This window comes from Prionailurus viverrinus, chromosome D4, assembly GCF_022837055.1.
Source record: "Prionailurus viverrinus isolate Anna chromosome D4, UM_Priviv_1.0, whole genome shotgun sequence".
NCBI classification, from domain to species: domain Eukaryota; kingdom Metazoa; phylum Chordata; class Mammalia; order Carnivora; family Felidae; genus Prionailurus; species Prionailurus viverrinus.
This window is the reverse complement of record NC_062573.1, coordinates 26,589,898-26,615,826: the sequence shown is the minus strand read 5'-3', so window position 1 is coordinate 26,615,826 and position 25,929 is coordinate 26,589,898. Positions and strand designations below refer to the sequence as shown.

The window sequence follows — 25,929 nt, the reverse complement described above, 5'->3', positions numbered from 1 at the left end:
ATATAGAACCACTGACAGTGAACATTTATCAATTGCTAACTATATTGAGGGGCTGTCCTCAATGCTCTTTCTGCATTAATGCATTTAATCCTTATAAGCACATAGTCTTCAGAACAACCTTGTGAAATAGGAATTGTTATTTCCGATTTGTGGATGAGGATCCTGAGACACAGGTTAAACGACTCGCCACGGGTCACGTTTCTAGTAAGTGGCAAAACGGGGTTCCCACTCCGCAGCTGGTGCCAGAACCCGTGATCAAAGCACGGTGTAAAATTGCCCCTCAACATCTGTTTTTCTGCAACTTGTTTTTATTTCCTCTTAATCCTTAATCCTGTATTATGGACATTTTTTTCAAGTCAGTAGATAAAGAGATACTTCGTTTTTTTCCAAGATTGCAAAGTGCAGTTGTTAATTGCAGAATGCCTGCTTCCTTAGGGTCTGGTGAGATCCTGAACGACACACTGGAGGGAGTTCATACTGTGGACGGTGCCCCCGTTACAGACGTTGGCTCGGGGGATGGGACCCTCATCCGTGTCACTGAAGAGGTGAGTGAATAGTTCATTTCATTTGCTAAGTCAGTAGTAAGTTTGCTTGTTTCAGACCTGCTGGTGGCTTGCCTTGGGCACCATAAAGAAGGAGGAGGGTTTTAGTTGGATGTCATGGGGACTGCCTCCCTCCTGCTGCTACAGAGGAGGGCAGACTCGGGGCCCCAGAGGCTCACCAGGGATGCACCAAGACGGGAGAGGTGCAGCAGAAGCCTGTCCTCACATCTGCATGGCGCTGAGCACCGGGTCCTCCCTACGGTACCCACCTCCCTCCTGCTCATTTCTGAAGATAAACAGCCTTATCCACCCTTTGAGCCCCTTTAAGACAGAATCCGATCGACTGCACATGTGTCCACCCCATTGTTGTGTACTCGGCTTTTATACTCGCAAAGCCGGTTTTCTAAAAGCTAGATACAGTAAGGTGCGAAAGTAAAGCACGTGTGTTTTTCTCACAGCCGGCTCTGCTGAAAACCCACGGGTCAGCTCATTCTTTCTGCTCTCCTGGGATGAAACTCAGACACTTCTCCTGCTCTCTCAGTCACTATCTGATAATAACCTATTTTCACAGCTATTTCCAAAGTTCAGTCCAGCAAAATACCAAAATTCAGTTCCTTTGTCTCCCAAATCCCAAAGAACACGTATCCAGCTCACCAAATGATTTGTAGTGGGGCAAAGGGAGGGGAAAGTCCCAGCACACTGACAATTCTCTCCAAAGGAATTTTTTACCTTTTCCTATATAGCCCAGGGTAGGCCCAGGCCTACCCTGACGAACTGATTTCCTTTCCTTGTCTCTTAGCCCATCCCACACAAGTGGTCTGCTTGCTTCTTCCAGCTCATGGAAGTGTACTTAATTGTACAATGAATTAGTTGTTTTTTTAAAATTTTACTTATTTATTTTGAGAGAGAGAGAGTGCTTGTGAGTGAGGGAGGGGCAGAGAGAGAGAGAGAGAGAGAGAGAGAGAGAATCCCAAGTAGTCTCCATGCTGTCAGTGCAGAGCCTGATGCAGGGCTCCAACTCATGAACTGTGAGATCATGACCTGAGTCAAAAAAGTCAGATGCTCACCCAACTGAGTCACCCAAGCACCCCAGTGAATTAATTGTTCCTAATTGTACTTTATCGTAAAGGCCTTTGGGACTCCAGCTAAATTTGAAGCAGAAAGAGTCTCATTTTGAAAATCTGTGACATCATTTTTTCTCTCTTTTTTGGGGAGGACAGTAATTCTGCAAGGAATTCATGCTGTAGGAAAAAAGGGTTCTGTGGTCAAATATGCTTGCGAAATACTCTGTTATGTAGTATATAGCATGTCTTACAGATTCCTTATAAGTCTTGCAGCAAGGAAATCTAACTTTGATCAGCTTAGTGTTTTTAGTGTATAAAAGAACTACTTTTTGCAAAACAAAACAAAATTACACAGAATAACCTGTGTCCCTCCCCCAAGTTTAAAAGAAAAAAAAAAAAACCTTTGGAAACTGAGATAAAACCTAGTTTTAAAACCTAGCCAAAATTGCTGTTGCTATTTTGTGCATCTGCTGTGTAACCTCTGGAGAAGGGTATGCATTTCCCAAGGAAACTGAGTCACGGTGGGGGGGGGGAAGCATGGAGTTCAGTCTGGAGAAGGCTGGGGAGGTCAGAGCTGCTGCCCACACATCTCTGAAGCACTGTCAGGGGCAAAGACATTTACTTGTTCTTACAGCTTCTGGATGGGCACATAGGGGAGGTCACAGGGAGGCAGATGCTTCTAGATAGAAGTGTTTAGAGCTGGAGCAGGGCTGGCTCAGGAGACAGCCATCACTGGTCACTGGCATGTGCAAACAGATGCTTGGAATCAACCAGCAGATACAGTCATTGTGTAGTCTCTCCTGTCCCTGGGATTCTGGGATTCTGGGACTTTCATGGGGCTGCAGTGAAGTCGAAGATAAGAAAAGTGCTTTGAGAAAAAGAAGCTAGAGAAAGGCAAGCTGATAGAGAGAGGGGTGTGGGCAGTCTGTTCTCTCCAGCCACAGGCTCGTTGATCAGGGCCACGGACTCAGTGATGTGGTCCCTCGCGATGCTTTTGTTCCAGAGTGTGCACACTGAAGAAGGTTTGGCAGCCACAGCAGCGGCCGGGGAGGCGGAGGTGCCCATCAGCACCGCTGGGGAAGCGGAGGCCAGCAGTGCACCCACCAGGGGGCCAGCCCTGTCCTTGTCCACTGAGGACATGGGGGAAGGGGTCACTCCAGTGAGTAGCTCAGAGTCCATTCTCCATCTCACCTGTTTCTGAGGGGTCGTGGGTATCTCTGTGGGAGGAGTCACTGGGTTTCCTTACCAGTCTGCAGAATTCAGAGTGACAGCCTTGTGGGATCAGGTCTGAATAGACATGGATTCGGAGGCTGAGGCATCTGTTGACTCATCTGGATGTTTGTGGAGTGATGTGTTGTGCTGTGCACAGGTGCATAAGATAGACCAGTTCTTGGGAACAGAGTGGTAAGAGGTGCAATAGGCGAAGCACCAAAAGGGGCCGAGAGCCCAGATTTGGGGTCCTGCAAGCCTTCCTGGAGAAAGGATGCTGAAGGTAAGACCATGAGGACACCTAGAAGGAGCCTGGCAGATGGGAGTGAGACAGGTGTTCCAGGAGGAACGCCAGCAGGAACAGAGCCCTGGAGGCGTTAACAAGAACATGCAAAGAGGTCCCGTGTGAGCAAGGGGAGGTAGGGAATGTGGCTGGAGAGGCCTCTGAGACCTGAGAGCCGCGAGTCGGAGCTGGAGCATGTTCAGAAGTGGGGAATCACTGAAGGGCTAATGGCCTAGTTGGAGTAGGATTTAGAAAGTGGAGAAGGGGTGGGAGAAGCAAGCCTGGGGTCTGTGTTGTGGTCTAGGCAAGGGGCTGGGATCAGAGATCAGAGGAAGTGGTCAATGAGGCCAGCTCACTCCTCTAACGAGAAGGAAAGCTGGGTTTTGCTCCAGCACCATGACTTGGGCATCGGCGAAGGCCCCCCTCCTAGGAGGAGCGAAGACGGTAGGGACCGTGGTGGGTGGCCCTGAGGGTGATGGGGAGGAGCGGGGTGAGCCACACGGGGGGCATGCTGTCCAGGGACTCCTGCCTTGAGTGGTGTGTGAGGTGTGGGTTTCTGCGTGGGTGCCACATTCGAGGCAGCGGTGTGGGATGAGGTCTCAGATATACAAGCGCTTTGAAGGCGAGGAGGCAACAGGGTGCAGGTGCCCGACGGGCCTCGGCTGTCTGCCGCCTGTAGCCAAGCCGACCACAGTAGATTGCTGCTAGGTCCCTCATGATGCCTTTCCATTCAGGGTGCAGATGCTGAAGAAGGCTCGGCAGCCACAGCAGCTGAAGAGGCCGAGGTGCCCGTCAGCACGGCTGGGGAAGTGGAGGCCGGCAGCGTGCCCACGGCGGGGGTGACCCTCTCCGTGTCCACCCAGGGCCTAGGGGAACGGGTGACACTGGTAAGGAGTGCAAAGTGCTGCAAGGTTGAAGTTGCCGCTGGGAGCAGGTCCCGGCCTTCATGCTGTTCCACACACCCCAAGGAGCCTGGATGGGACACTTCTCTGAAGGGGAGTCGGCCTAGGCCTGGGTACATGTGCGGTGGAGCCCTGTTGGCCTGGGGACCGCGCACGCTGGCAGTCCCAGCAGGCCGGTGGGGAGTGAGGCTGGGGACAGGTGGAGAGCCAGCGGCGGGGGGCAGTCCCAGGGGCCCATTACCCACCACCCCCACCAGCAGTGGGGCAGGAGCTGGGGCGTGAGTGGAAGAGGTGATGACGGCACAGCCACGGCCTGTTTCTGGGCACAAATGCGGGCTATCAGAGGGTAGAGGAAGGTCAGGGTCCAAAGGCAGGGGCAAGCATTCTCAGCCCTCTTTTTAGGCAGCATGGAGACAGTGTTTCCAGCTCATGAAGGTGGGATACAGATACAGGACACTTGGCAGGTCTGTCCCTGTAATGTCATCATAGTGGCTGTCCTTCAGATTCTCCAGACTCAACAGACTCCAACCTGGACTCCTCATGTCCGCTCCTCTTGTGGTCCCACCTCAAATGATTGGGACCCTCATCCCCTAGTTACCCAATCCAGAATTCTCTTCCCTCTACCTTATTCCCCACATCCTGTCAAGCATCAAGTCTTGCTGAGTTTTTCTCCCTGTTGTGGACCCGCCTCCTTCCCCTGCCCCTTTCCCCATGCCAGCCCGTGGACTAAGACCGCATGTCCCCCATCCAGGCAAGGGCTGAGGTCCCTGCCTCACCTGTCCATGCTCTCCCCGGACTCCTCCTGCAGGGGCAGCCCTGTGCATGGAGCCTTCCATCGCCCTCACTCCAGACCCTGCTCCCCCACTCAGCCACAAGGCCTTGCAGGGTCTGGCCTGACCGGCCTTGGTGACTGCATCTTAGGCCACTGTCTCCCTGTTTCTTGGGGCTCCCACCTCACTGACTTTCTTTCAGTTTCTTGAACGTGCCTCTTTCCTTAGAATCTTCCCATACCCTGCCCTCTCTCCCTAGAACCTTTTCGCCCCTTGGCCCTGCCTTTAATGCCAGTTTATCCTTCAGAGTTCAGCTCAAACACCACTTTATCATGGAAGGACCATCCTAGAGTGTGAAGTCTCCTCCTCAGACACGTTCATGGGGCCCAAACTTCTCTTTGGAAGGCCTCATAGTAATTGTAATTAATAATAATCTTGGTAAATGGTTCATTCCTGGCTCCCTACAACCATAAGCTCTGCGAGGACAGGGAGTATATATACATCTAGTTCATTGATCTGTCTTTATCCCTGCACATAGATGGTGGGCACTCAGTGGATATTTGCTGCATGAATGGAGGGGTTGTCTGGCCATCAAATATCAACATTAGCCTTTGAGATCACTCCATCCATTTGCTCCCAGCCTTTTCACCTTTGGTCCACGAGAGAAACTTTGCAGTGGGGATGCTTACCTGACCAGCTGATAGCGCTTCTGGGCCCCTTGCAAGTTATGTGGATTATTTTCATTAACAAAGTGGCTGCCACCACCTTCTCTATCTCCTCTTCCCCCTCCTCCTTCTTCTTCTCTTTCATCTCTCATCTTTGACCCCTCATTCCTTATCCTTCCCTTTCATTTCCTTCCTCCCCCCACTTCTTGAAAAGCAAAGCACTTGTCATGGGGTGAGAGAACTAGGGAGCGAGTGTTGACTCAGTAGAAAGCAGCTACCCCGGAGCTAAAGATGTGCAGGCTGAGGCCAGGCCCTCGGCACAGGTGTGCTGTAGGGGAGCCGGGAGGTGGGTGGACTGGCCTGAGAGGCGCCCTCCAGCCTGGGGCTCCAGGAGTCCGTGGGCCAAGGCAGGTCTTGCCTGAGCAGAGCTGTGGCCGTGTTATCCATCTGGCTGTCTATCTGGCCATGCTATCTATGTGGCCGTGGCTTCCTCCCTGCGCTCACACACCCACTGACCCAGGGGTATAGAAACGGCGGCCGATTCTCATGCCAATTTTGTTTCAGGGTCCAGTCGGTGAAGAAACATTAACAACAGCAGCAGCTGCAGCAGAAGCGTCCCTCAGCACTTCTGAAGAAGAGGAAGCTCGTGGTGTCCCTACAGACGGCCTGGCTCCCCTCGCACCCACAGCGGCCCCTGAGCAAGAGGTCACTTCTGTAAGTGGTTCTGGTATCCCGTCTGCCTCACAGCGGGGAGAGGGGTCAGTGTCACGAGACAGGAACAGTGACTGGCCCTCCCCAGGGGCAAATGCAGCCCTCAGCTTTGTGAGAGCACGTATCTGGCTGGGTAGGCGCCGTCGGGGGGAGGCAGGGTGCAGTGGAAGCAGCATGACAGAGCGGGTCAGAGAATCCGAGTCCCGACCCTGCTACCTCCTAGCTTTGTCCAGGAATTTTCTCAAGTCAGAATGGGTTGCTGGGGGCAGGGGGGAAGGAGCGCCCCATCACCAGAGGGGATGCATTTGTTGGAGGGGGATCCTGAGTCTGTGAGTCTGTGCTTCTGCGAATGTGTGGTGGGTAATGACGGTCGAAGGTAAGAAAGTGTTGTGAAACGACAGTCACCCAGACTCTCCGGCAGCTGTGTGCACGTTGCGTCACAGGTAAGGTGAGGTGACTCCTCTTGTTGGTTTTGCTTTCCAGGGTCCTGGCGATGAGGAAGACCTAGCAGCCGCCTCCACGGAGGAGCCCATCCCCGTGGCTGTGGCAGAAGAGCTGGACAGCACCCTCCCTGAGGGGCCCCCACTTCCCGTACCCACAGTGGTTTCTGAAAGAACGGTCACTCCTGTAAGTGGCGTTAGAGGCACGGAGATTTGCGCGGCCGTTCTTACAGAGGAGAGAAGGAAAGTCCTGGGAGGGACTGCCCCTGGCTGGCTCAGAGCGGGTTTCAGTTTGGTTCATTAAGTTCCAAATTTGGGCATTTGAGGGGCGTCTATCCTGGAAACACACAAGGAAGCTGCGGTTTGCAGAGGAAAAAGCAAGAGATAAAAATCTAAGGCACCTGGCTTCATGTCCCAAATCGTCCTCAATTTCAAATGAGAACTTCCTAATAGGCAGAGCTGGCAAAGATGCAAAGACCCCATTTCAAATGTCATGAGAGTCCCATCCTGAATGTGGGGAAGCCTGTAAGACTTGGTGGGGACTCGGAGGTGTGTGTGGGTGACCCTCACGTCCCTTCCAACGAGGGTTTCTATATTTCTGGGCTATACCTGTGTAGCCTCTTGCAAACACTTTCTTTACTTTGGGCCTCATTTCCTCAGCTCTCTGGGAGGGTGGCTCTGAGATCATGTCAGAGAATGCAGGTCAGGGAATGTTTGGACAGCTCTGTACACATGCATGGGGCTGTCACCACTTAGGGCTATAACTTTGTGTTTTAGAATGAGGAAACCTAGTGCTGGTTGTCAGCATGGCGGGTGTGAATCAGAATGAAATGGCTTTCAAATGTCACAGTGTTTTTTTAATGTGTATTTATTTTTGAGAGAGAGACAGAGTGTGAGCAGGGGAGGGACAGAGAGAGAGGGAGACACAGATTCTGAAGCAGGCTCCAGGCTCTGAACTGTCAGCACAGAGCCTGACATGGGGCTCGAACCTGTGAACCTCAAGATCATGACCTGAGCCGAAGTCGGACACTTAACCAACTGAGCCACCCAGGTGCCCCCAGATGTCACTATTTTTTTTTTAATATTTATTTATTTTTGAGAGAGCATAAGCGGGGGAAGGGCACAGAGAGGAGGACAGAGGATCCGAAGTGGGCTCTGTGTGGACCGTCTGACAGCCGTGAGCCCAATGTGGGGCTCAAACTCACAAACCGGGACATCATGACCTGAGCTGAAGTCAGATGCTCAACCAACTAAGCCACCCAAGTGCCCCTAGATGTCACTATTTTTAAGAGACAATCTGGTGACCAGATAGGGTATATCAGCTTCTCAACAGCACTTGGTTACCCACGCTTTCAAAGCCTTGACTCGAGCTACAGGCGTGTGACCCTTCACAGTGCTCCAGGGCTGGCCCGTGAGGGGAGGGCCGTGGGATCAGACTCAAGAGCACACTGGCGTCCAGAGGCCAGTGTGGACCTCATCCAGTGGCCCAGTGGTCGTCAGCACTGCTTAACTGTCTCTTTATTTAGAGTCTGTCCATTCATTTATTGACTTACTCATGGACTCAGCACAGCAACTCAGGGCCTCAGTCCAGACACTTGGAGATAGAAATGGGCATGGCCTCGTTCCTATTCCCAAGGAGTTCACGGTTGAGGGGCAGGAAATAAGCTGTTTGCACTGATGTTTGTGAAACACTCTGTGTTCTGAGTTTATCTGACCCTATTCATACCACTTCTGTCTGGTACAAGGTGAATGGGCCCCAGTCTGTCGGTGAGGGTTGTGAGACCTCCAGAAACCTGTCTGCTGTTACATGCCTTGAGGAAGCAGAGCTGACTTTCGAACTAAGGCATGTGGGCCAGCAGAGCTCATGCTCTTGAACTTCCCTGAGAGTGTGGTGAGGTGGAAAGGTGTCAGACTGGGGGCCAGGAGGCCAGGGTTCTTTCCGGGGATGTCACTGACCCGTGATGTGTCCTGAGTGTCAATGTTACCATCTGTAAACAGAGGGAGGTAGACAAGAGCTCTGGTTTTTAACCCTCTCGGTACGTTAGAGACACCAGGACATTTTAAACGCTGCAGGTGTCTGAATCCACTGCCAGACCAATTGAGGAGCCCCTCCACCTGGGGTTCAAGCTCCCAGGAGATTCTACCATACAACTCACTGGGACCCACCCAGTGTATGGGTGTGATGTCATACATTGTGACTGCCAAAACACCAAGACCATATCCCCCCACAGTGACGCCACATCAGTGCAGCACATGTACATAGAACCAGTTCTCCTTTTTCCTTTTCAGAAACCTTTTATCATGAAAATTGTAAAAATTCACAAAAGGATTTAGAGTACTGTAATAAGCCCCCCACATACCCGTGACCCTATGTGAATAAATATCAACTTGCCCGTGTGCTTTATCTCCTCCTCCTTCTTTGGCCATCTTTTTGGAGCAGAGATGGAGGCTGGAAATATGTTTAAGTAAATCCCAAATATGGCATCATCTAACTGGTAAATACTTTAATGCACATTGCTAATAGGTTCATCTGGGACTCCCCCCTCCAGCGTTAGCCACAATGCTGTCCATCAGTGGTCATTCTGATTGGATGTCATTATCCTTCTAACAACATTAACAATGGTTCCTTCATATTGTCTGATACCCTAGTTGTTAAAAAATGCCTTTTTGCAATTATTTGACTCTGGATCCCAACACTTACTACACACTGTGTTTGACTGATGTGTTTCTTAAGCCTCTTTGGGTCTATGATTGTCTCTCACCTTCCTTTTTCTTTGTGCCATCAATTTGTGGGAGAAACTGGGTCATTTGTCCTTCGATCCCTTGTTTTTTCCACTTGGACAAGTTGGCACTCGAGGGCCTCCCCAGACCAGCTGTGTTGGTGGGAAGGTAGATTACTATTTCTGAGAAAGTTCTTTGTCAACACATGTTAACAACCGTAAAACGACACATTATTGATCCAGAAACTTCTGTTCTAGGAATTAATCCTAAAGGAGGTAGTCTTATATGTAAAAAAAAACTGTATACAAATTTGCTAATCTCAGTATTGCCCATAATAGAAAAGAATTGAACATGGTTTAACTAGACAACAGTAGGGGGTTGATTGAACAAAGTATATTCAAGTAATGGAACATCATGCAGCTATTAAAGTTATACTTCTTAGGAGTATTTAATGATGGAGGAAATACAACATAATGTCAGGTGATAAAAGCTGGTTATAAACTTCAGTTACGTTGTGTGGTCTTAACTATTTAAAAGTTGGGGCCCCTGGGTGGCTTAGTCGGATAAGTGTCCAACTCTTGATCTCTGCTCAGGTCTTGATCTCGGGGTCATGACTTCAAGCCCCACATTGGGCTTTGCACTGGGCATGAAGCCTACTTAAAAAAAAAAATAAGAAGAAGAATAGATACACGCACAAACCCTGGAAGGAAATGCCCTCCCTGATCGTTAGTAGTTGTGGCCTCAAAGTGGCAGAACTGTGGAAGGATGGTAGGTTCCTAATACATTTTGGTGTTTTCGCCATGAGCGTATTTACAATGGGAATTTTCAAAAGCTCTAAGAAGAGTTGGGTCGAGGGTCGGGGGGGCGGAGAAGGGGGGAGGGAAAGACAAACACACAGTATTTCATCCTGGCACGTGACTAATAACAGATCACCCCAAGTGCCTGTGTCAGGAACTGGCAATGAGGTGAAATGGAAGCCTCCATTTGAGCAAATGGTTTAAAAGCACAATAGGGACCAGTCAAGAGAGCACTCACTCTGGAACCTTGTTAGGATCATTATGAATCTCAGAGTCAGCCAAAGCAGTGAGTGAAAGGGACATCCACATCTGGCCCTGCTGTAGACCTGTGACAAATTTCTTACCTGTATCTTTGGTTACTCATACATAAAATGGGGTCATAGTACTCGCGTCTCAGGTTGTGCTGGGGATTAAATGAATTAACACATGAAAAAGTTTACCTAGTGCATGGTACACACTCAACAAATTAGTATATCGAATTATTTTGCAGATGAGGCCCAGAGAGGTTAGGGGTCACACAGGGCCACATTGCTCCCGGGAGATGAGTAGGGGTGAAAACCTTGGTGTCTGGACTTTCTACTTTGGTTTTTGCAGTGTCCACAACCACCCGTCTTCAGACATGGGTCAGAAGCTGGTCAGCAAGGTCCATGCAGTTCAAATGAGGTCACTCCATTTCTAAGGTCTTCCCACTAGTCGTTTGGCAAATACTATTAAGAGCCTAGTGTCTTCTGGGTGTTAGGGACACAGCAGAGACTAGAGGGCCACACCTCTGTCTTCATGGGGCTCGCTGCAAGGCCCCTGGCCATCCGCAGCTTGCTAAACAGCTCACTCATCAGAGCTGAGCCGCTCCACGTCCCAAATGCATGGACCAGGTTTTAACCACATCTTCTTGTTTTAGGATCAGAGAGGGCATGTGGGAATGGAAGGGCAGGTTGGGCCCAAAGGAGAAAAGGCTGGTGCTGTGACCATTCTAGAGACCACACTGGATCTGGTCATGTGCCCTGAGCATGTTATTTGGGGTTAGTCAATTCTGGTCAAGGAAATAGCAGGAGTACTGAGAGGACTGAGCCCCAAAGAAACCAAATTGAGAGTCAGGGAGACCCACAAAAACATTGTGGGGCTCAATTCTTGCCACATCTTACCAACCAGTGACCTTGACCTCTGCAGCCAGTTTCTCCATCTGTAATCAGAGGGTCCTTTCAATTCTGGTGTTCTGTGGCTAGACTCCAGGCTCTGTCCCTGAATTTTTTCCTGGGAAAGCTTCAGGCAAACAGGAGCTTCAGAGACCTAGGTGTGCTTTTAGTAGTTGTAGAATTTTTGGAGAGACCTTTACCCCTTCTGTGCTCCGGTTTCTCCATCTGTAAAACAGGGGTGGTGATGACTACCCCACACAGAAGTAGTCAGAATGAAATGAGGTGATGTTAGTGGAACTGCTTTGTCTGGTGTCTGTTACCACAGAAAAACAACAAACTCCTCCTCCTGAAGCAACAGTGAAGTTTAACTGTTGCCAACGGGATATGCCCGCAGCAACCAGGGCCATGGCCCCCCGGGAGCCCCACATCCTGGGGAGGTCCTGCTCAGGGAGCCTACTCTGGCAATAGGCAGCAACCTGGCTGCCTCTGGAGACTCTTTGTCAGCCTGCTGGTCCTGGTCCTCTGCCCTCCTCACCTTCCCCAGGGCTGAGGCCGTCTCCCAGGGTGGAGGGTGCTCTGGCCCTGATGCCTCATGAGGCTGCCTGTGAGGACATTGGGGAGGGTGGTGTCCTCACTTTGATCTGACCTCCTCAGTGGACTTTAGATGCCACCAGTGTTCTGGGGAGCAGTAAGGGAGTCAGAGGAGGACATCATACCACACAGGTTTTGTGCAGATTTACCGTTCATGTTTCCATTCCTTCCTGGGGCTCAGGCCATTCTGACACCTTTTTTGTCAGAGGAGGCAGGTCTATAGGCAAGACAGGCTACAGGGCTGGTGGGAGGGGCAGGGTGACCAGGACCTGCTTCAGAGGGAGGCATGCTGGGCCTGGCTACCAGGCTCTGGCAGGACCTAGATGGGGGGGGGGGGGCCCTAGGTGACAGGGTGGGGAGGGTCCCTACTGCCTGGTTATTTCTACCATATCCACCTACCCTACACATGTGGTGCAGAAACAAAGGGCTCCTGAGCCCAGGGTGGGACAAGGTGCCCTTGGGCTGGCGCATGAAAACAAAGCCTTCTTTACCCCTGCAGAAGCTTCATCTTAAAGATGAGTGATTTCTACAGAGAAGAGGAGGGACAGGTTTTTTTGGGGGGGTGGGGCTGTGCCTAGCACTCCACTGACCATCTCGTTCTCTTTAGGGTGAAGCTGGGGAGGGGCTTCCTGGCCACCCTGAACCTGTCAGGCCTACTGCAGCCACGGTGAGACCCCCTGTCCAGGTTCCTCACACACACAGTGTTAAGGGACTGGGGTTGCTGACAAGTAGCCACAGGCTAAGGATTCTACCTTTCTTTTATTTTTAAATTTTTTTTCAACGTTTCTGAGAGAGAGAGAGAGAGAGACAGCACAAGCGGTGGGGGGTCAGAGAGAGAGGGAGACAAAGAAACCAAAGCAGACTCCAGGCTCTGAGCCTTCAGCACAGAGCCTGATGGAGGGCTTGAACCTGCAAACCGTGGGATCATGACCTGAGCCGAAGTCTGGCGCTTAACCGACTAAGTCACCCAGGCGCCGCTAATGATTCTACCTTTCAATCCAAGATGCCTCCAGTGAGACCTCGGGGCTTTCACCTCTATCAGAAGCCTCAGTGAGCTCAGGAGCAGAGTCTGTTTATGTCCCATTCATATCCTGCACCCTGAAGGACCCACGTGTCTGTCAACCACGTCCCAAACAGCTCGTCACCATCCCCCCAGACCCGCTCCTCCCTCAGGACGCTCCCATCTCTGGGAGTGGCACCCCATCTTCCTGGTCACCAATACAGAAATCAGGAAACAACCTGCAGTGGCCCTCTGCCTCCCATACCCCATCTGGTCAGTCTACAAGCCCCGAGTCTAGCTGTGCAGTGCCTCCTGGTCCCTCAGACGGTGGCAGCAGCCACCCTATCACTACCTCCCTTCTCCATGTGCACACCACTGCCGCCCCTCTAAACCCAGCCCAACTTCTCCTTGGAGCCTCTTAGCAGGTGCCCCACGGACGTTCCATGATTGAATTAAGCCTCTCCTGGTTCCTGTCTTCGGGAATTAAATACCAGAAAAGAGTTTCAGAAATTACCTTTTGTTCTTTGGAGGAATTTGATGGCATTCAACAAGTATGCACTGAGTGTCTTCTTGGTACCAGATCTTATGCTAGATACTGGGCATCCAGAGGTATCTCAGGATCGGGCAGACCCTGGGTCTAGAGTCTAGAGGGGCTGACAGACACACGCAACTGAGCTTCAAGTCAGGTGGCCCTACTACCAAATCGAGACCTCATTAGAGGTTAGTGGGGAACACAGAGTAGGGAGAGATGAATTCCACCTGGAAATGGGGTAGGTAAGAGGGCTTCATGGAGGAGGTGAGAGTGGAACTAGGCCTTGAAGGATGAGTAGGAGTTTGAAAGGCAGGAAGGGAGGCTGAGAAGATGTGAAAGAGCATAGTATGTTTGAGGACCTATTGGCTGTGCAGCGGGAGGTGGTGAGGGAGGAGGGGAGCAGTGGAGGGGGAAGTGGGAGAAAAGGCTGGAAGGAAAGTTGGCAGCAGCAGTTACTGGGCTACAGAATAAGGGAAGAGTTTTGGTGACGTGGCTGTCCTTGGAGTGGCAGGTGAAACCAAGTGGTGGGACTTTCTTCTCTCTCCAGGTGAGCGCTGAGGCCGAGGGCTCTGGCCTGGGCTGGGGATCAGACGTCGGCTCTGGCTCTGGGGACCTCGTGCGCACTGAGGAGCTGTTAAGAGTAAGTGTGAGAATGACACTACCTGGTGCCTGGGATTGCCCTCTCAATAATCAGGAGGATTATACTTTCCCTCCACATTTGTATATGTTTGGCATTTTCCACTTCAGTCAGTTTTGTTTTAAGTGAATATGAGCCTTAGTTTATATTTAGGACCTCCACTTTCCCACTTGCCCCCTTTCCCTGGCATTCGGGGCTATTTCACAGCAAGTATGCCCATGACTGCCTTGGCTCTGCCCCCATCCCCTTTACCAATGATACAGAACTGACTGCTGGCCTCTTCTCTAGGTAGCATTTAGCACTTGGCTTCCAGGCCCTTCTTGAAATCCTCCCTACCCTGATGCAACCCCTACTACCAGTTCAGACCACTCCTTCTCCCTCTTTGCTCCTGCTCCCCCAGCCTTCAGTCCAAGGTGGGGCCCCCATCGTCCCTGGTTCCTGGGAAGCACCTCTCTTCTCCAGCTGCAGCTGATGGCTTTGTTCCAGGGCCCCAACCTCCCCGCCAGCCCTTCGTCTGAGTCCCAGTGCTGAATCCCTACCTAGGACACTCCACTCAGTTACCCATCTGCCTCCTCCTCAGGATAGGGAAGGAAGGTTCTGGACTCGCTGGATAAGTGGAGTGGGAGTCACATGGGTCTTCCAGGCTGGTGGGATCAGCCAACCCAGCCAGAAGCGAAAGAGACTAGTACACTGCAGAGTAGTATATAACCCTTTTAATAAGGGTTAACAACAGGCAGTTTTTGACCACTCTGCCAGGTAATCAGAAAACTAAGTTAGCCAGAGCACCTCTGAAAATTCCAACTGATTGGATTTTTATTATATATATATACACACACACACACACATATATATGTATATATATGGAGAAAACATGATATAATGGGCTCAGAAAGACTTGGGTTAAAATCCCAGATTTTCTAATAATTAGCCGTGAGTGGGTGAGCTCAAACCAAGCTACAATATCCTACTGAGCCTTAGTTCCCCATCAGCTAAGTGGGAACACCAGTCTCTACTTACAGTGTTACTGTGAGGAAAAGAGAGAATGGGTGGAACATATATGTTCTGATGTTCTGTATATGTTTATCCCCTCCCCCGCTGTTTCTTTTCTTTTCTTTTTTCTAATAATTTATTGTCAAGTTAGCTAACATACAGTGTATACAGTGTGCTCTTGGTTTTGGGGGTAGATTCCCCCGACTCATCACTTACATACAACACCCAGTGCTCATCCCAACAAGTGCCCTCCTCAGTGCCCATCACCAACTTTCCCTCTGTTCCCCCCCCCACCCCAAATCAACCTTCAGTTCGTTCTCCACACTCAAGAGTCTCTTATGGTTTGCCTCCCTCTCTGTTTGAAACTATTTTTTCTCCTTCCCTCCCCACCATGGTCTTCTGTTAAGTTTCTCAAGTTCCACATGTGAGTGAAAACATATGATATGTCTTTCTCCCCTGCTGTTTCTTAACAGAGTATCTGCCTTTTAGGGTCCCCCAGGTCCCCCGGGCCCACCCGGCTCACCTGGGATTCCAGGAAAACCAGGAACTGATGTTTTCATGGGACCCCCTGGATCACCTGGAAAGGATGGAGCTGCTGGTGAACCTGGGCCCCCGGTGAGCCCCTGGGGTCATGTCCCCCCTCTCCATGGCCATGAGACTTCCTCTATCCAAGGAGGGGTGTACAGACCCCATACCCCAGCATGAAGACTCATGATAGAGAGCGAGCAGCTAGCTAACATTTGTAAACAAAAGTCCTCCTCAGCTGAGTCATTACTAAGGCTCATAAGAAGCAGAAGCCGAGAAACACACCATCCTATACACTGTTTTGCAGCTTTATCTTAGTATAGGAAATGCAGACTCGTGGAATCTTGGAATTATAGGACATATCAAAGTGCAGGGCCTGGGGCAGGGGGTCCTTCGAGACCCTCTAGTCTGACTCAACCTCCTGTTCCCCCTCAGAGGGGAAAATGCAACCCAGAGAATGAAGGACACTCGTCCAGGGGTACACAGCCAGCAGTGCCCATGCTGGGGCCAGGGACCAGCATTCCACCCTGGACCAACACAATGCTCCTGGACCCACTGGCCTCACCCGCTCCGTCATCCCAGCCCTGGCCTCCTTTTCCAAGAAAGGTTCATGCTTGATTCTTATCAGAGATGTTATGAGCTGATTGTCGCTGATGTTCTCCAGGGCCCTGAGGGACAGCCTGGACCCGATGGAGCCTCCGGCCTTCCTGGGATGAAGGGGGAGAAGGTACGGGCAGGGGGGGGTTCCAACACATGGGGGCCACCAGGCCCACACTGTCTCTGACCTCTGGGCCTGTCCTTGCCTCTTAGGTGAAGGACCCTTTCTGATCCCCTCCTAATCCTCTCTCTGCTGGATGTCCCCATCCCAGGGCTCTTGATGCCCAAACCTGAGCTCAGCATCTCCAGCTTTAGTGAATGGTGCTGCCATCTACCCAGTCACGAGGATGCAAAGGCAGAATCTCTAACCCCTTCTTCCTCTCTTTTCCTGCCGTGCCCCACCTGTTGCTAGGACTGGCCCGCCTGACAGTCACTTCTCTTGCCTGTCTCCACCCTGATCTGATGTTCACCTCTCCTGGCCCACATGATGGCATCAGGCTTCTCGCCAGCGTCCCATCTCCCCACCTGTAACCCAGCTTCTGCCCGCCTGCCGCACCTGTCCATCTTCCTGCTTCAGGCTCTCTCCAGTCACAGCCCTCTCCACTGAGAAGGCACCGAACCCTGACTGTGTGCAGACCTGCCTTCCCAGCTCCATCTCCTGCTGCTCCCTCACGTGGCTTCTGGGTCAACCAACAGCACTACTGTGGGCATGCTCTTCCTGGACAGCCCCCTGGCCTTTGCACATGCTCTCTCCCCATCTCAGGTGATCTTTCCCTTTTCTCATCCTCCAAGGGCCAGTTCGGATATATCCTCTGAGAAGCCCTTTCAGACTCCCTATTAGCAGAAGGGAGCCCTCCTTCCTGCGCTTTCCGTTAGCACGGTATTTGTTCTGCTGGGACTCCTCTTAGCCAATGTTAGCTTACCTGTGCCCCCACCCCTCCCCTGACAAACAGCACTAGCACTGTCTGTGTGTCCTTAGTTTCTGGCTCAGGCCCCTGTTAGCGTTTGGTTAGCGAATCTGCTGCTCCCTTCACTCTCTTCGTTCTCTGTAAGTCTGTCTCTCTTCGGTCTGCAAACCCCACGTGGTGCCTTGGAGGCGGGGTTCCTGCCCCTACAGTGTTCCCATCCGGGGTTGATGAGATAAGCCAAGTCCCCTGCAAAGGAGGGCAGTAAAGATAAGGTAAGCCTCCGTGTGGTGATACAGGCAGGCATGAGTGTAACTGGGGTTCAGAGGAGGAAGGGTCCCTCCCAGCTGGGATAAGGACCAAGGTCTTCTGTGTGCTCCACGGCATGAAGTCGTGGAAAATGTCAACTCCCTAGACACCACCATCTTCACGGAACTGATTTTCCAGTTTCCGACAGCTCTCAAGTGTGTTTATTTTAATTGAAACAGTAACTCGATTTTCGCGGAAACCTCCTTTCTCAGAAAAAGAAGAAAGAAACGGTTGTCAGGCTGTATAGAACTCTCTCTATAAGTACCGACTATTTCATAAGAAATTAGATTCTTCGGGAAACATCACAGACCCACACTGTTCCTCCCTGTCCTTCTTGCCAGCTCTCCTGCACCCGCCCCCACATGCCCCTCCCTTGCTCGTCTGGCATTTAAAAATACCCGTGCCCACATCCGCACGCTGACACCAGAGTAAGCATGCTCTGCACTGTTCAGGGGAGCAGCCGTGCACAGGGTGGCAGGCTTGTATAGGATGATTGTTGGAGATCAATTACATTCCCCACCTCCACCCCCCAAAATTTGCTGTGAGTCCTAATTCATTGCACTATGTGCATAAGATGCTTTCTGGTCAAGTAAAAGCAGATTCTAGAAGGACTTGGAAACTTACATCTGGGGAGCTCAAAGGAATCGTTGCAGATGACATTTACCTAAAAATAACTTTTAAAAGCCAAAAGTAAACCAAGGAGCATAGTATGGATGTAAAATAATAGAAATGTACTACAGAGAATGAGCAGTCTCTGGGAGGGAACCCAGCATAAGATCCAATGATACAGCTGATCCTTGACTTCCCTCCACAATATCTGTACTTCAGGCTTGCACAACTCCAAGGGACTCATTTCTTGCCAGGAAGTGCCTTCCGCAGTTGCATGGATTCTTGTAAGGAGATCTTTTCTCATGCTGCTCAGAAAGCAGCCTCCTTCTCACTTACAGGGCACATAGACCAGTCTGGGCAGTTGTCTAAAAGGGAGTTTTTTCCCAGAGAATGAGGTCCAGGCTTATCTGACTGGAAAAAAATATTGTCATATATAATCATTATTTTCAAATGTAGGATTGTCATCAAAATGTGGATGGTCATTAAGAATTCTTGAAATAAATAGTTTATTTTATGTTGAGTTCCATGATAGGAGTACTCCTTAATTTATTTTCCCCAAATTAAGATGAACAGCTACTCTGAGATCTTTAGCCCATGAAGGAATAGGCGAAGAGTATCCTGCTTTCTCAGCTACTGAATGTTCCTGGAAAGGATGCTGAAGAACGTGCCGGAGACGCGTCTCTATGACATTCCTTGCTGCTTTTTGCATTGCACACTGTGACAGCCGGATCTGCAGCACACATGTAGCATTTACTATTGTCACTCTTTTCCTTCGTTCACACTCTGAATGATTCATTGTATTCTTCAGTGTCAAAAGGTGCTGGGACACCGAGGCAGAAAAGAGCTTGTGTTTTGACATTTTCTTCAGTGTCCAGAATTGCTGAGGGACGTGGAGTTCTCCGTAATGGGCTTTGAATGATCTCACTGAGCCACCAAAATGTCAGTGTTGGGCCTTATAAAGCAGATTCTGTCTTCCCCATGGGATGAGAAGAAATGCAAGTAATTCATCATCGCCTTCCCTTTCTCTATGTAACCCCAGTTTGGTTTTGAGCAATTATCTAAATCTTACACACTAAAAACAGGGTGCCCTTAAGAACCTAAGCAGTGGGTACATCATAATCGGGTGTCAGGATATTTTCCTGACTCCTTCTTTTGTGAATCCTCAGAGATTCTCCCATTGGAGGCCCCCAACCACAGTCCCCTGATGTAGGGCCATATCTCCTGTGGTTGACCACTCCTGGCCACCAGTTCCCTTTGGTCCTCCCCTCTGCTCAGAACTCACAGCTGGCTCCATTCTATGGGACCCACATGCGTTTAACAAGATCCAGTAATGGGTTTGGAGCTCGTAACAGCTTATTTCAATTAAAAATTCCAATAGTGGCCCGATTTCCTATTTCATATCTCCTTTAACCATCAGATGTGTTTGGTACAAAATCAGGATTATGGGCCTCCATAAAACCAAATAGACCAAGGTCAATTGTAATTGTAACTAATTGAAGTTACATGAAGTTCGATGTAACGAACACCATGAGCAAAAGTGACAGACAGCCACAAGGCAGTAAGTTGTGCCATCTGAAATACCACAACAGAAAACGACAATCCATGTATTTATTAGGTTTTTTGATGTTCCTGTATGTTGAAGTCTAATAATGTCCTTGGCAAATCTGATAACTATAATGAGCAGAAATTTCTAATGCATTCTGAAGCATGATTTTGTAGCACTCCTGCACCTCATTCTTTTACAGTATTTCCCTTGTAGAACTGACCTCTCCACACTTCATCTCCACAACCAGACCTGCAGCTTGGCTGGCTGAAATTGTAAGACACACAAGCCTCACACTGAGGAATTGGATATAGGTCTGCCATTATCATTTTGGGAGCAGAGAGTCTTTGCTGACTCTTGTAATTGGAGTTTCCCAGTTTTCACTCTATCTGTTCGTGTAAATTCCAGTTAAGACGAGCACTCCCATCCCCAAGCTGATCTGCTCAGATTCCAAAATGGTGGCCACCAAATCTGTGAGCCAATGGAATGGGTCTAAATACTACCTTTTTGCATGTACAAGCTGGATAAAATCATCTGCTTCTGAGACCGGTAACTCAAGGTCCAAAATATCTTCTAGACTTCCTATGACACTGCTACAAGACATACTCTTAATTTGAAGAGCTGGGAAGGCAATTTAAAAAAGACAGTTTTTCACTTTCCGAACATAATTTTCTTTGACAGGCTCAGCTGGCAACACAATAGTAAGGTTTTCAGAGAATAGAGTCCAGAAGTCAAGAGATGAAGCTAATTTGACTTCTCTCTCACAATTTCCCTGACTGTGATTTGACTTGTTACTGGAAAGGTGCATACGGTTGGCACTTCCTTCAAGGACAGATTGCAACAGGCAGCAGATGATGGCGCAGCTGGTCACGCCCAAGAAATGCAGGCGCAGAAACCGCAGCCTCCAGATTAGGCAGCAAAACTGGAACCCGATTGTTTTTGTTTCTGCCCATGGTGAATGGTCACAGGTAGTTTCTCCTGGGCCAAGCGGCAGGCAGAGAAGCCTCTGAGCCCAGCCACCACTGCTTCCTTCGCCGAAGCACCCCTTCCCCTCCCTGCACCTGCTAATGCCCTGGGCGACTGCAGCCTGATTGTGACAAGGCGCATCTCTTGTTATTCAGCCTTTACAGATGACTTCCTTTCAACAGTTCATGTATTTTTATTTCTAAGGTCTCTAATTCATTCTTTCATATAAGCATTGTGCTTATTTCATAATAATTTGTTCATGTTTCATGGCTGTAATAGCCTCCCTTTTCTCCCTGTACGTATTGTATGTACGAATATGTATTGTACGCTTAAAGTCCTGATAAGGTTGTGTTCTTCACGCTCCTTCCTTGGGCATACATTCTATTGCCGGCACTGCTGCCTGTCTTTCTTAAATGTTTATTTTTATTTTATTTTATTTTATTTATTTTAGTTTTTATTTTTGTATGCCTCTCTTTGATAGTGTTGCCCTCCCTCTGATATGTGTTGTTTCTTGCTCGTGTGTTTGCTTTCAAAGTTGGAATCTCTCTTTGGTCTGTTTTCTGCCTCTATTCATGCAGATTGTTGGGGAGTTGGGCAGCGGCTACTTCTGAGGCTTGCAGGTTTCAGTGGGTTTCAGGATGGGGGCAGTGGGGTGTGCCATCAGGCAGGGCACCTCAGCAGCTGGTCTTAGGAGTTTGGGGTATCCCTGGATCTCCCAGGATTCCCTAGCCACTCGGGGCTCTGCCCGATGCCCTGGCTCCAGTAAACAGCTCTTATTGTTCTAGGAGTGGGGGCTGGGAGGTGAGGGGGAATGGGCAGGGCTGGCTGGCTTTCCTGCTCCGGAATTTCGACCTATCTGCCCATCAGCACCACACCCTGCCCCCCTCACTTCCACCGCCACTTCTGCAGGATACTTTTCCCCCTGTGCTTTCTCTCCACTACTGAAGTCTGTGGCTTCAGCTTTCTGTATTTTCCCTTTGGTATTCCTCACTATTTTCAGATTCAGTGTCATTCACCATCTTATTTTTGAGCATGTTATTTTGGAACTAGCCACTTTGTCCTTCCTATGGATTTGATATTGGAAGGGCAATCCAACCTGGAATAAGAGGGGACTGGGGAAGGGCACAGCCTTAGATGGTGGGTACATCATCATCGGGTGTCAGGATGTTTTCCTGACTCCTTTTGTGAGTCCTCAGAGTTTCTCCCATTGGAGGCCCCCAACCACAGTCCCCTGATGTAGGGCCATATCTCCTGTGGTTGACCACTCCTGGCCACCAGTTACCGTTGGTTCTGCCCTCTGCTCAGAGCTCACAGCCGGCTCCATTCTGTGGGACCCACATGTTACCCCTCAGAAAACCTATTTTGTGGCCCCCATTAGGGGTATACATGTAACCTGCTTTAGAGAAACACTCCCCAACCCCATTCTGGGGCCACTCCGGCCAACCTTTTGTCTTTAGATATTTCCGGAAGAAAGCCAGTCACCAGTTCACAATTCTCCAAAAGTCTAGGGAATACATGTCAAGTTTTTGAAGTCCCTTTCTTGGCCTCAAGTAGCAGACCTATCTCTTTATTTCCAACATGGGAGGGGTGGGGTAAGGGACCCGCCAGTACACAGATAATTCTCCAAGGGAATTCTTCTGCAGTCTCTCCCTGGTTAATCTCCAGCTTCTCCTTTTTACTCTTAAGGTAGGTAATGAGCTAAGAGTTGAAAAATGGGTTTTTCAAGTCAGCTCATCTAATAACCTGTTACTCAGAGCCTCTAATTCTGCATTTTCTTTGGAATATACCTACTGAAATATATATTAATTGGGCCTTTTTCTTGCTTTTTTTTTCCCCCCCCTCAGGGAGCAAGAGGGCCTAACGGGTCAGCCGGTGAAAAGGTAAAAGAAAAAAAAAAAAGAAAGAAAAAGAGAAAGCTTTCTTATTCTTCCCCTTTCTCTGGGTTTACTGTAATTGGACTGCTGGGCTGGACTGCTGAGTATATAAGCATCGGGGAGAGAAACACATCTCTCAGATGTGTTCTCAGAGAGAAACACATCTCAGGAACTGTTCTGGGACCGCAGACCCACTAGAGAGGGAGGGGGAAACCACCTGCTCCTTTCCCACGCCCTCCCTCCGCACAAACACGTGCACAGGAGCGCATCCGCTTGTCTCCAAGTGTCAGCAAGACCATGGTTTCTGTACCTGGAAGCAGTGCCCATCAGAAAATCCATCAACCTCATTTAGTTCAAAGAACGATTTCCCAACTCAGGCGTGTATGTTACTCCTTTTACCAGCAACTCCAGGGCCGCACAATCAGCCCATCCTCTTCCTTACAGGGTGACCCTGGCAGCAGAGGCTTACCAGGACCTCCGGGGAAAAACGGACAAGTTGGCGCTCCTGGGGTCATGGGACCCCCAGGGCCTCCTGGACCCCCAGGGCCCCCAGGCCCTGGATGTGCAATGGGACTTGGATTTGAGGTACTCCCCCACCCTTTTTGTGGTTAAAGAACAATGGGCACTAGGGGCTGTTGGAAAAACCAGCTAAGAGAATGCGGGTCCGAGGGCAGAGGCTGTGTGTGACTCCCCACTGGGCCCAGCCAGCTCCAGGTCCCAGCTCCACACCTGGCACACGCGTGTGCTCTGGAATTGGATGTGAAATTCTCTTTCTTCCTCCTTCTCCAGGATACCGAAGGGTCTGGAAGCATCAGGCTGTTGCATGAACCCAGGATCTCTGGACCAGCGGTTTCAAGTGTAGGTTGAATTTTGAAACGTTCATTTTGAGGATTGTCATATTGTCCTGCTGGAGTGGGGAAGCTGTGGGGTGCCGCCGTGGCCCTGTTCCTTTTGGTAACTCACCCTCTCTGCACCTCCAACTTCCAGCCATGCAGCGGGGAGATAGGGTGCTCTTTACAACCTGTTTCTTTAAGGAGCAACACAGGAGTTTTGCACAAAACATCATAGGGGAAAACTTGAAAGTCATCTTTATCTCTCTCTCTCTCTCTCTTTCTGTCTCTTTCCCTCTCTCTCTCTAGTCCCTTACCATCAAGCATGTCTGCTTCATTGCCTCCTACCTGCTGCCTCATTTCAGAACCCTGTGCTCCCAACAAGTGCCCCTTCCCACTGCGTCCAACCCTGGGGAGATGTTGTCCCTCTTCTGCAATGATTTCCTGCTCTCAAGAGGACCAACCCCCAGATCTCATTATGTTTGTCAAATGGGACCCAGAGCTAAGCACGCCACCCCAGCAGAAACAGAGCCTCGAAGGGACAAGCAGCATAGCCCTCTCTGCGGTTAAATTAGACCTTCCCTATCCTCCAGATGCAGAGGGCTCTGAGAGTCAGGGTTAAGAGGACACTCACCCCATGCTAGGAGAGAGCCTCCGTGGGTGTTCTTCCTTCTGATTCTGGAAGGGGGATTTGCCCCACATCTTTTGCTCCCCTTATCTGGGGCAAAATCCGTGTGGGAGCTGAGGGAGAGATGGCAAGATGTAAGGATAGATGAGGAGTAAACAAAATGAAGAGAAGAAAACCAAAGAATGTTTGTTTGTTTGTTTGTTTGTTTGTTTGTTTGTTTTACCAGGGTCCCAAAGGAGAAAAAGGAGACCAGGGGCCCAAGGTGAGGTCACAGATCTAAGGCGGGGGTGGGAGAAATTTCCAGCCAGCTTCTAGGAGCATTATCCATGTACAATGAATTTTTTTCCACTATCACTGTTGTATCCAGGGTGACAGAGGGATGGATGGAGCCAGCATTGTGGGACCCCCTGGGCCCAGGGGGCCGCCAGGGCGCATCAAGGTCTTGTCCAGTGTGAGTACCAGCCAGCTTGCAGCATGACTATGTATTTTCTGCCTTCGCTTAAGGGGAGAGAAAGTTGTCCACAACTTCAGGGATGGTGGTTACACAGAGGGCATGTAGCTGGCATCTGGCATTGGCATTTCCACCTACCAGCACACCCCTTGTGTCTGCTCCTGCCCCAGTACCACGGTTCTCTCACACAGCACTTCCAGAATACTCCTCTTATTGGCAGCATCTGCAGTCAAGAGAATGACTGTGACAGAGAGGCAGAGGAACATAAGTGGGGGAAGAGTGAGGAAAGATGTTTTGGGGTATGTGAAATTAAGGAAGCCTTTCTGGAGGAGGTGTCTTTGAGCAGGGACTTAGGACCTGAGAAGGATCTTACCAGGTAGGCACAAAGGACAGGACTTCCAGAATTCAGCTGGCAGGCACACTCTGAGCCACAGCACAGAATAGGAAAACGTGAGTGAATCCAAGGCACAGGAGGCTGATGGGTGTGGAGGGTGTAGAGAGTGGTGGAAAATTGTAGAGAAGGCTGGGGTGTGGGCAGGGAGCAGAGCAAGGTCCCCTTCATGTTAGAGCATCACACTGGTGAAAAACTGTGGCTCTTCTGAGACAAGTGATGCCATACTGGTAGATGACAGAGAGACAGAAAAATCCCAAATAACTGGGGAAAAAAGGATGCCTACAGTTAAAAAAAAAAAAAAGTGATTACAAATATCCAGGGTGGGTAAGGGTGTGGTGAAATAGTGAGTCTCATATGCTTTGGTAGCAGTGTAAGTTACAAGGCCCCTTTAGACCACTCTTCAGCAATCCATTAAAACAAAAGTGTCCATACCCCCCAGTTCCATGTGGAAAGACATCCATGATCCACTGTTGGAAGAAGCAAGTTGAAGAATTCTGCGTTCAGCCTGATGCCATTGACGTAAAATAGGCACACGGACACACACACTGTCAACGCTGCATGCTTCCTATGGAGATATATATGGAATATATGCTTTAAAAATATGTGTGTGTGTGTTTAAAGTTTTAAAAGAGAAGACATTCATAGATGGTGCAATTTTTTTATTTTTATTAAAAAAATTTTTTTAATGTTTATTTATTTTTGAGAGAGAGACAGACAGAGACAGAGTGCAAGCAGGGGAGGGGCAGAGAGGGAGAGGGAGACACAGAATCTGAAGCAGGCTCCAGACTCTGAGCTGTCCGCACAGAGCCCAACGCGGGGCTCGACCTCACGAACCGTGAGATCATGACCCGAGCCAAAGTCAGACGCTTGACCGACTGAGCCACCCAGACACCCCATGGATGGTGTGGTTTTAAGGTTAATTGAAAGAAGAAAGTCTACAGCAGCTCAGCGCTGTTTCATAAGGGGTGGGGAGGGGATGGATGTGCTGGCAGTGAGTTTAGGGTGTTGTGTTTGCCTCTGCTCTGCGGTGCTGGGGTGACTTCAGTTAAAGACTCCCTGCCAGGAACAAAGTGGAATGTGCTACCCTCTGTCTCATTGTCTGTTTTCTCTCTTTTCAGTCTTTGGTTAACATCACCCACGGGTTCCTGAATCTCTCGGATATCCCTGAGCTCATTGGGCCTCCGGTGTGTATCCACAGCTGCCCTAGAGTGAAGTTCTTCCCAGATACCCTGCTGAAACTAAGCTGGGTTGGTTTGGAATCTTTTTAGCTCCTGAAGCATGGAGCTAGAATATGTCAGAATAGAATGGAAA

The 25,929-nt window shown here is 49.8% G+C and overlaps 1 protein-coding gene across 1 annotated transcript in view; it reads left to right on the top strand.

Moving 5' to 3' along the window:
• Nucleotides 1-25,929, top strand: part of COL15A1 (collagen type XV alpha 1 chain) — a 108,997-nt gene that overhangs the window by 52,097 nt on the left and 30,971 nt on the right. Inside the window, exons 7-21 of the mRNA XM_047830927.1 lie at nt 436-545; nt 2,610-2,765; nt 3,833-3,985; nt 6,000-6,149; nt 6,630-6,773; nt 12,436-12,495; nt 13,908-14,000; nt 15,477-15,602; nt 16,177-16,239; nt 22,286-22,321; nt 22,760-22,900; nt 23,105-23,173; nt 24,000-24,035; nt 24,141-24,224; nt 25,737-25,802. Of these exons, the coding sequence (XP_047686883.1) occupies nt 436-545; nt 2,610-2,765; nt 3,833-3,985; nt 6,000-6,149; nt 6,630-6,773; nt 12,436-12,495; nt 13,908-14,000; nt 15,477-15,602; nt 16,177-16,239; nt 22,286-22,321; nt 22,760-22,900; nt 23,105-23,173; nt 24,000-24,035; nt 24,141-24,224; nt 25,737-25,802 (1,487 nt within the window). The remainder of the gene's footprint in view (nt 1-435; nt 546-2,609; nt 2,766-3,832; nt 3,986-5,999; nt 6,150-6,629; nt 6,774-12,435; nt 12,496-13,907; nt 14,001-15,476; nt 15,603-16,176; nt 16,240-22,285; nt 22,322-22,759; nt 22,901-23,104; nt 23,174-23,999; nt 24,036-24,140; nt 24,225-25,736; nt 25,803-25,929) is intronic.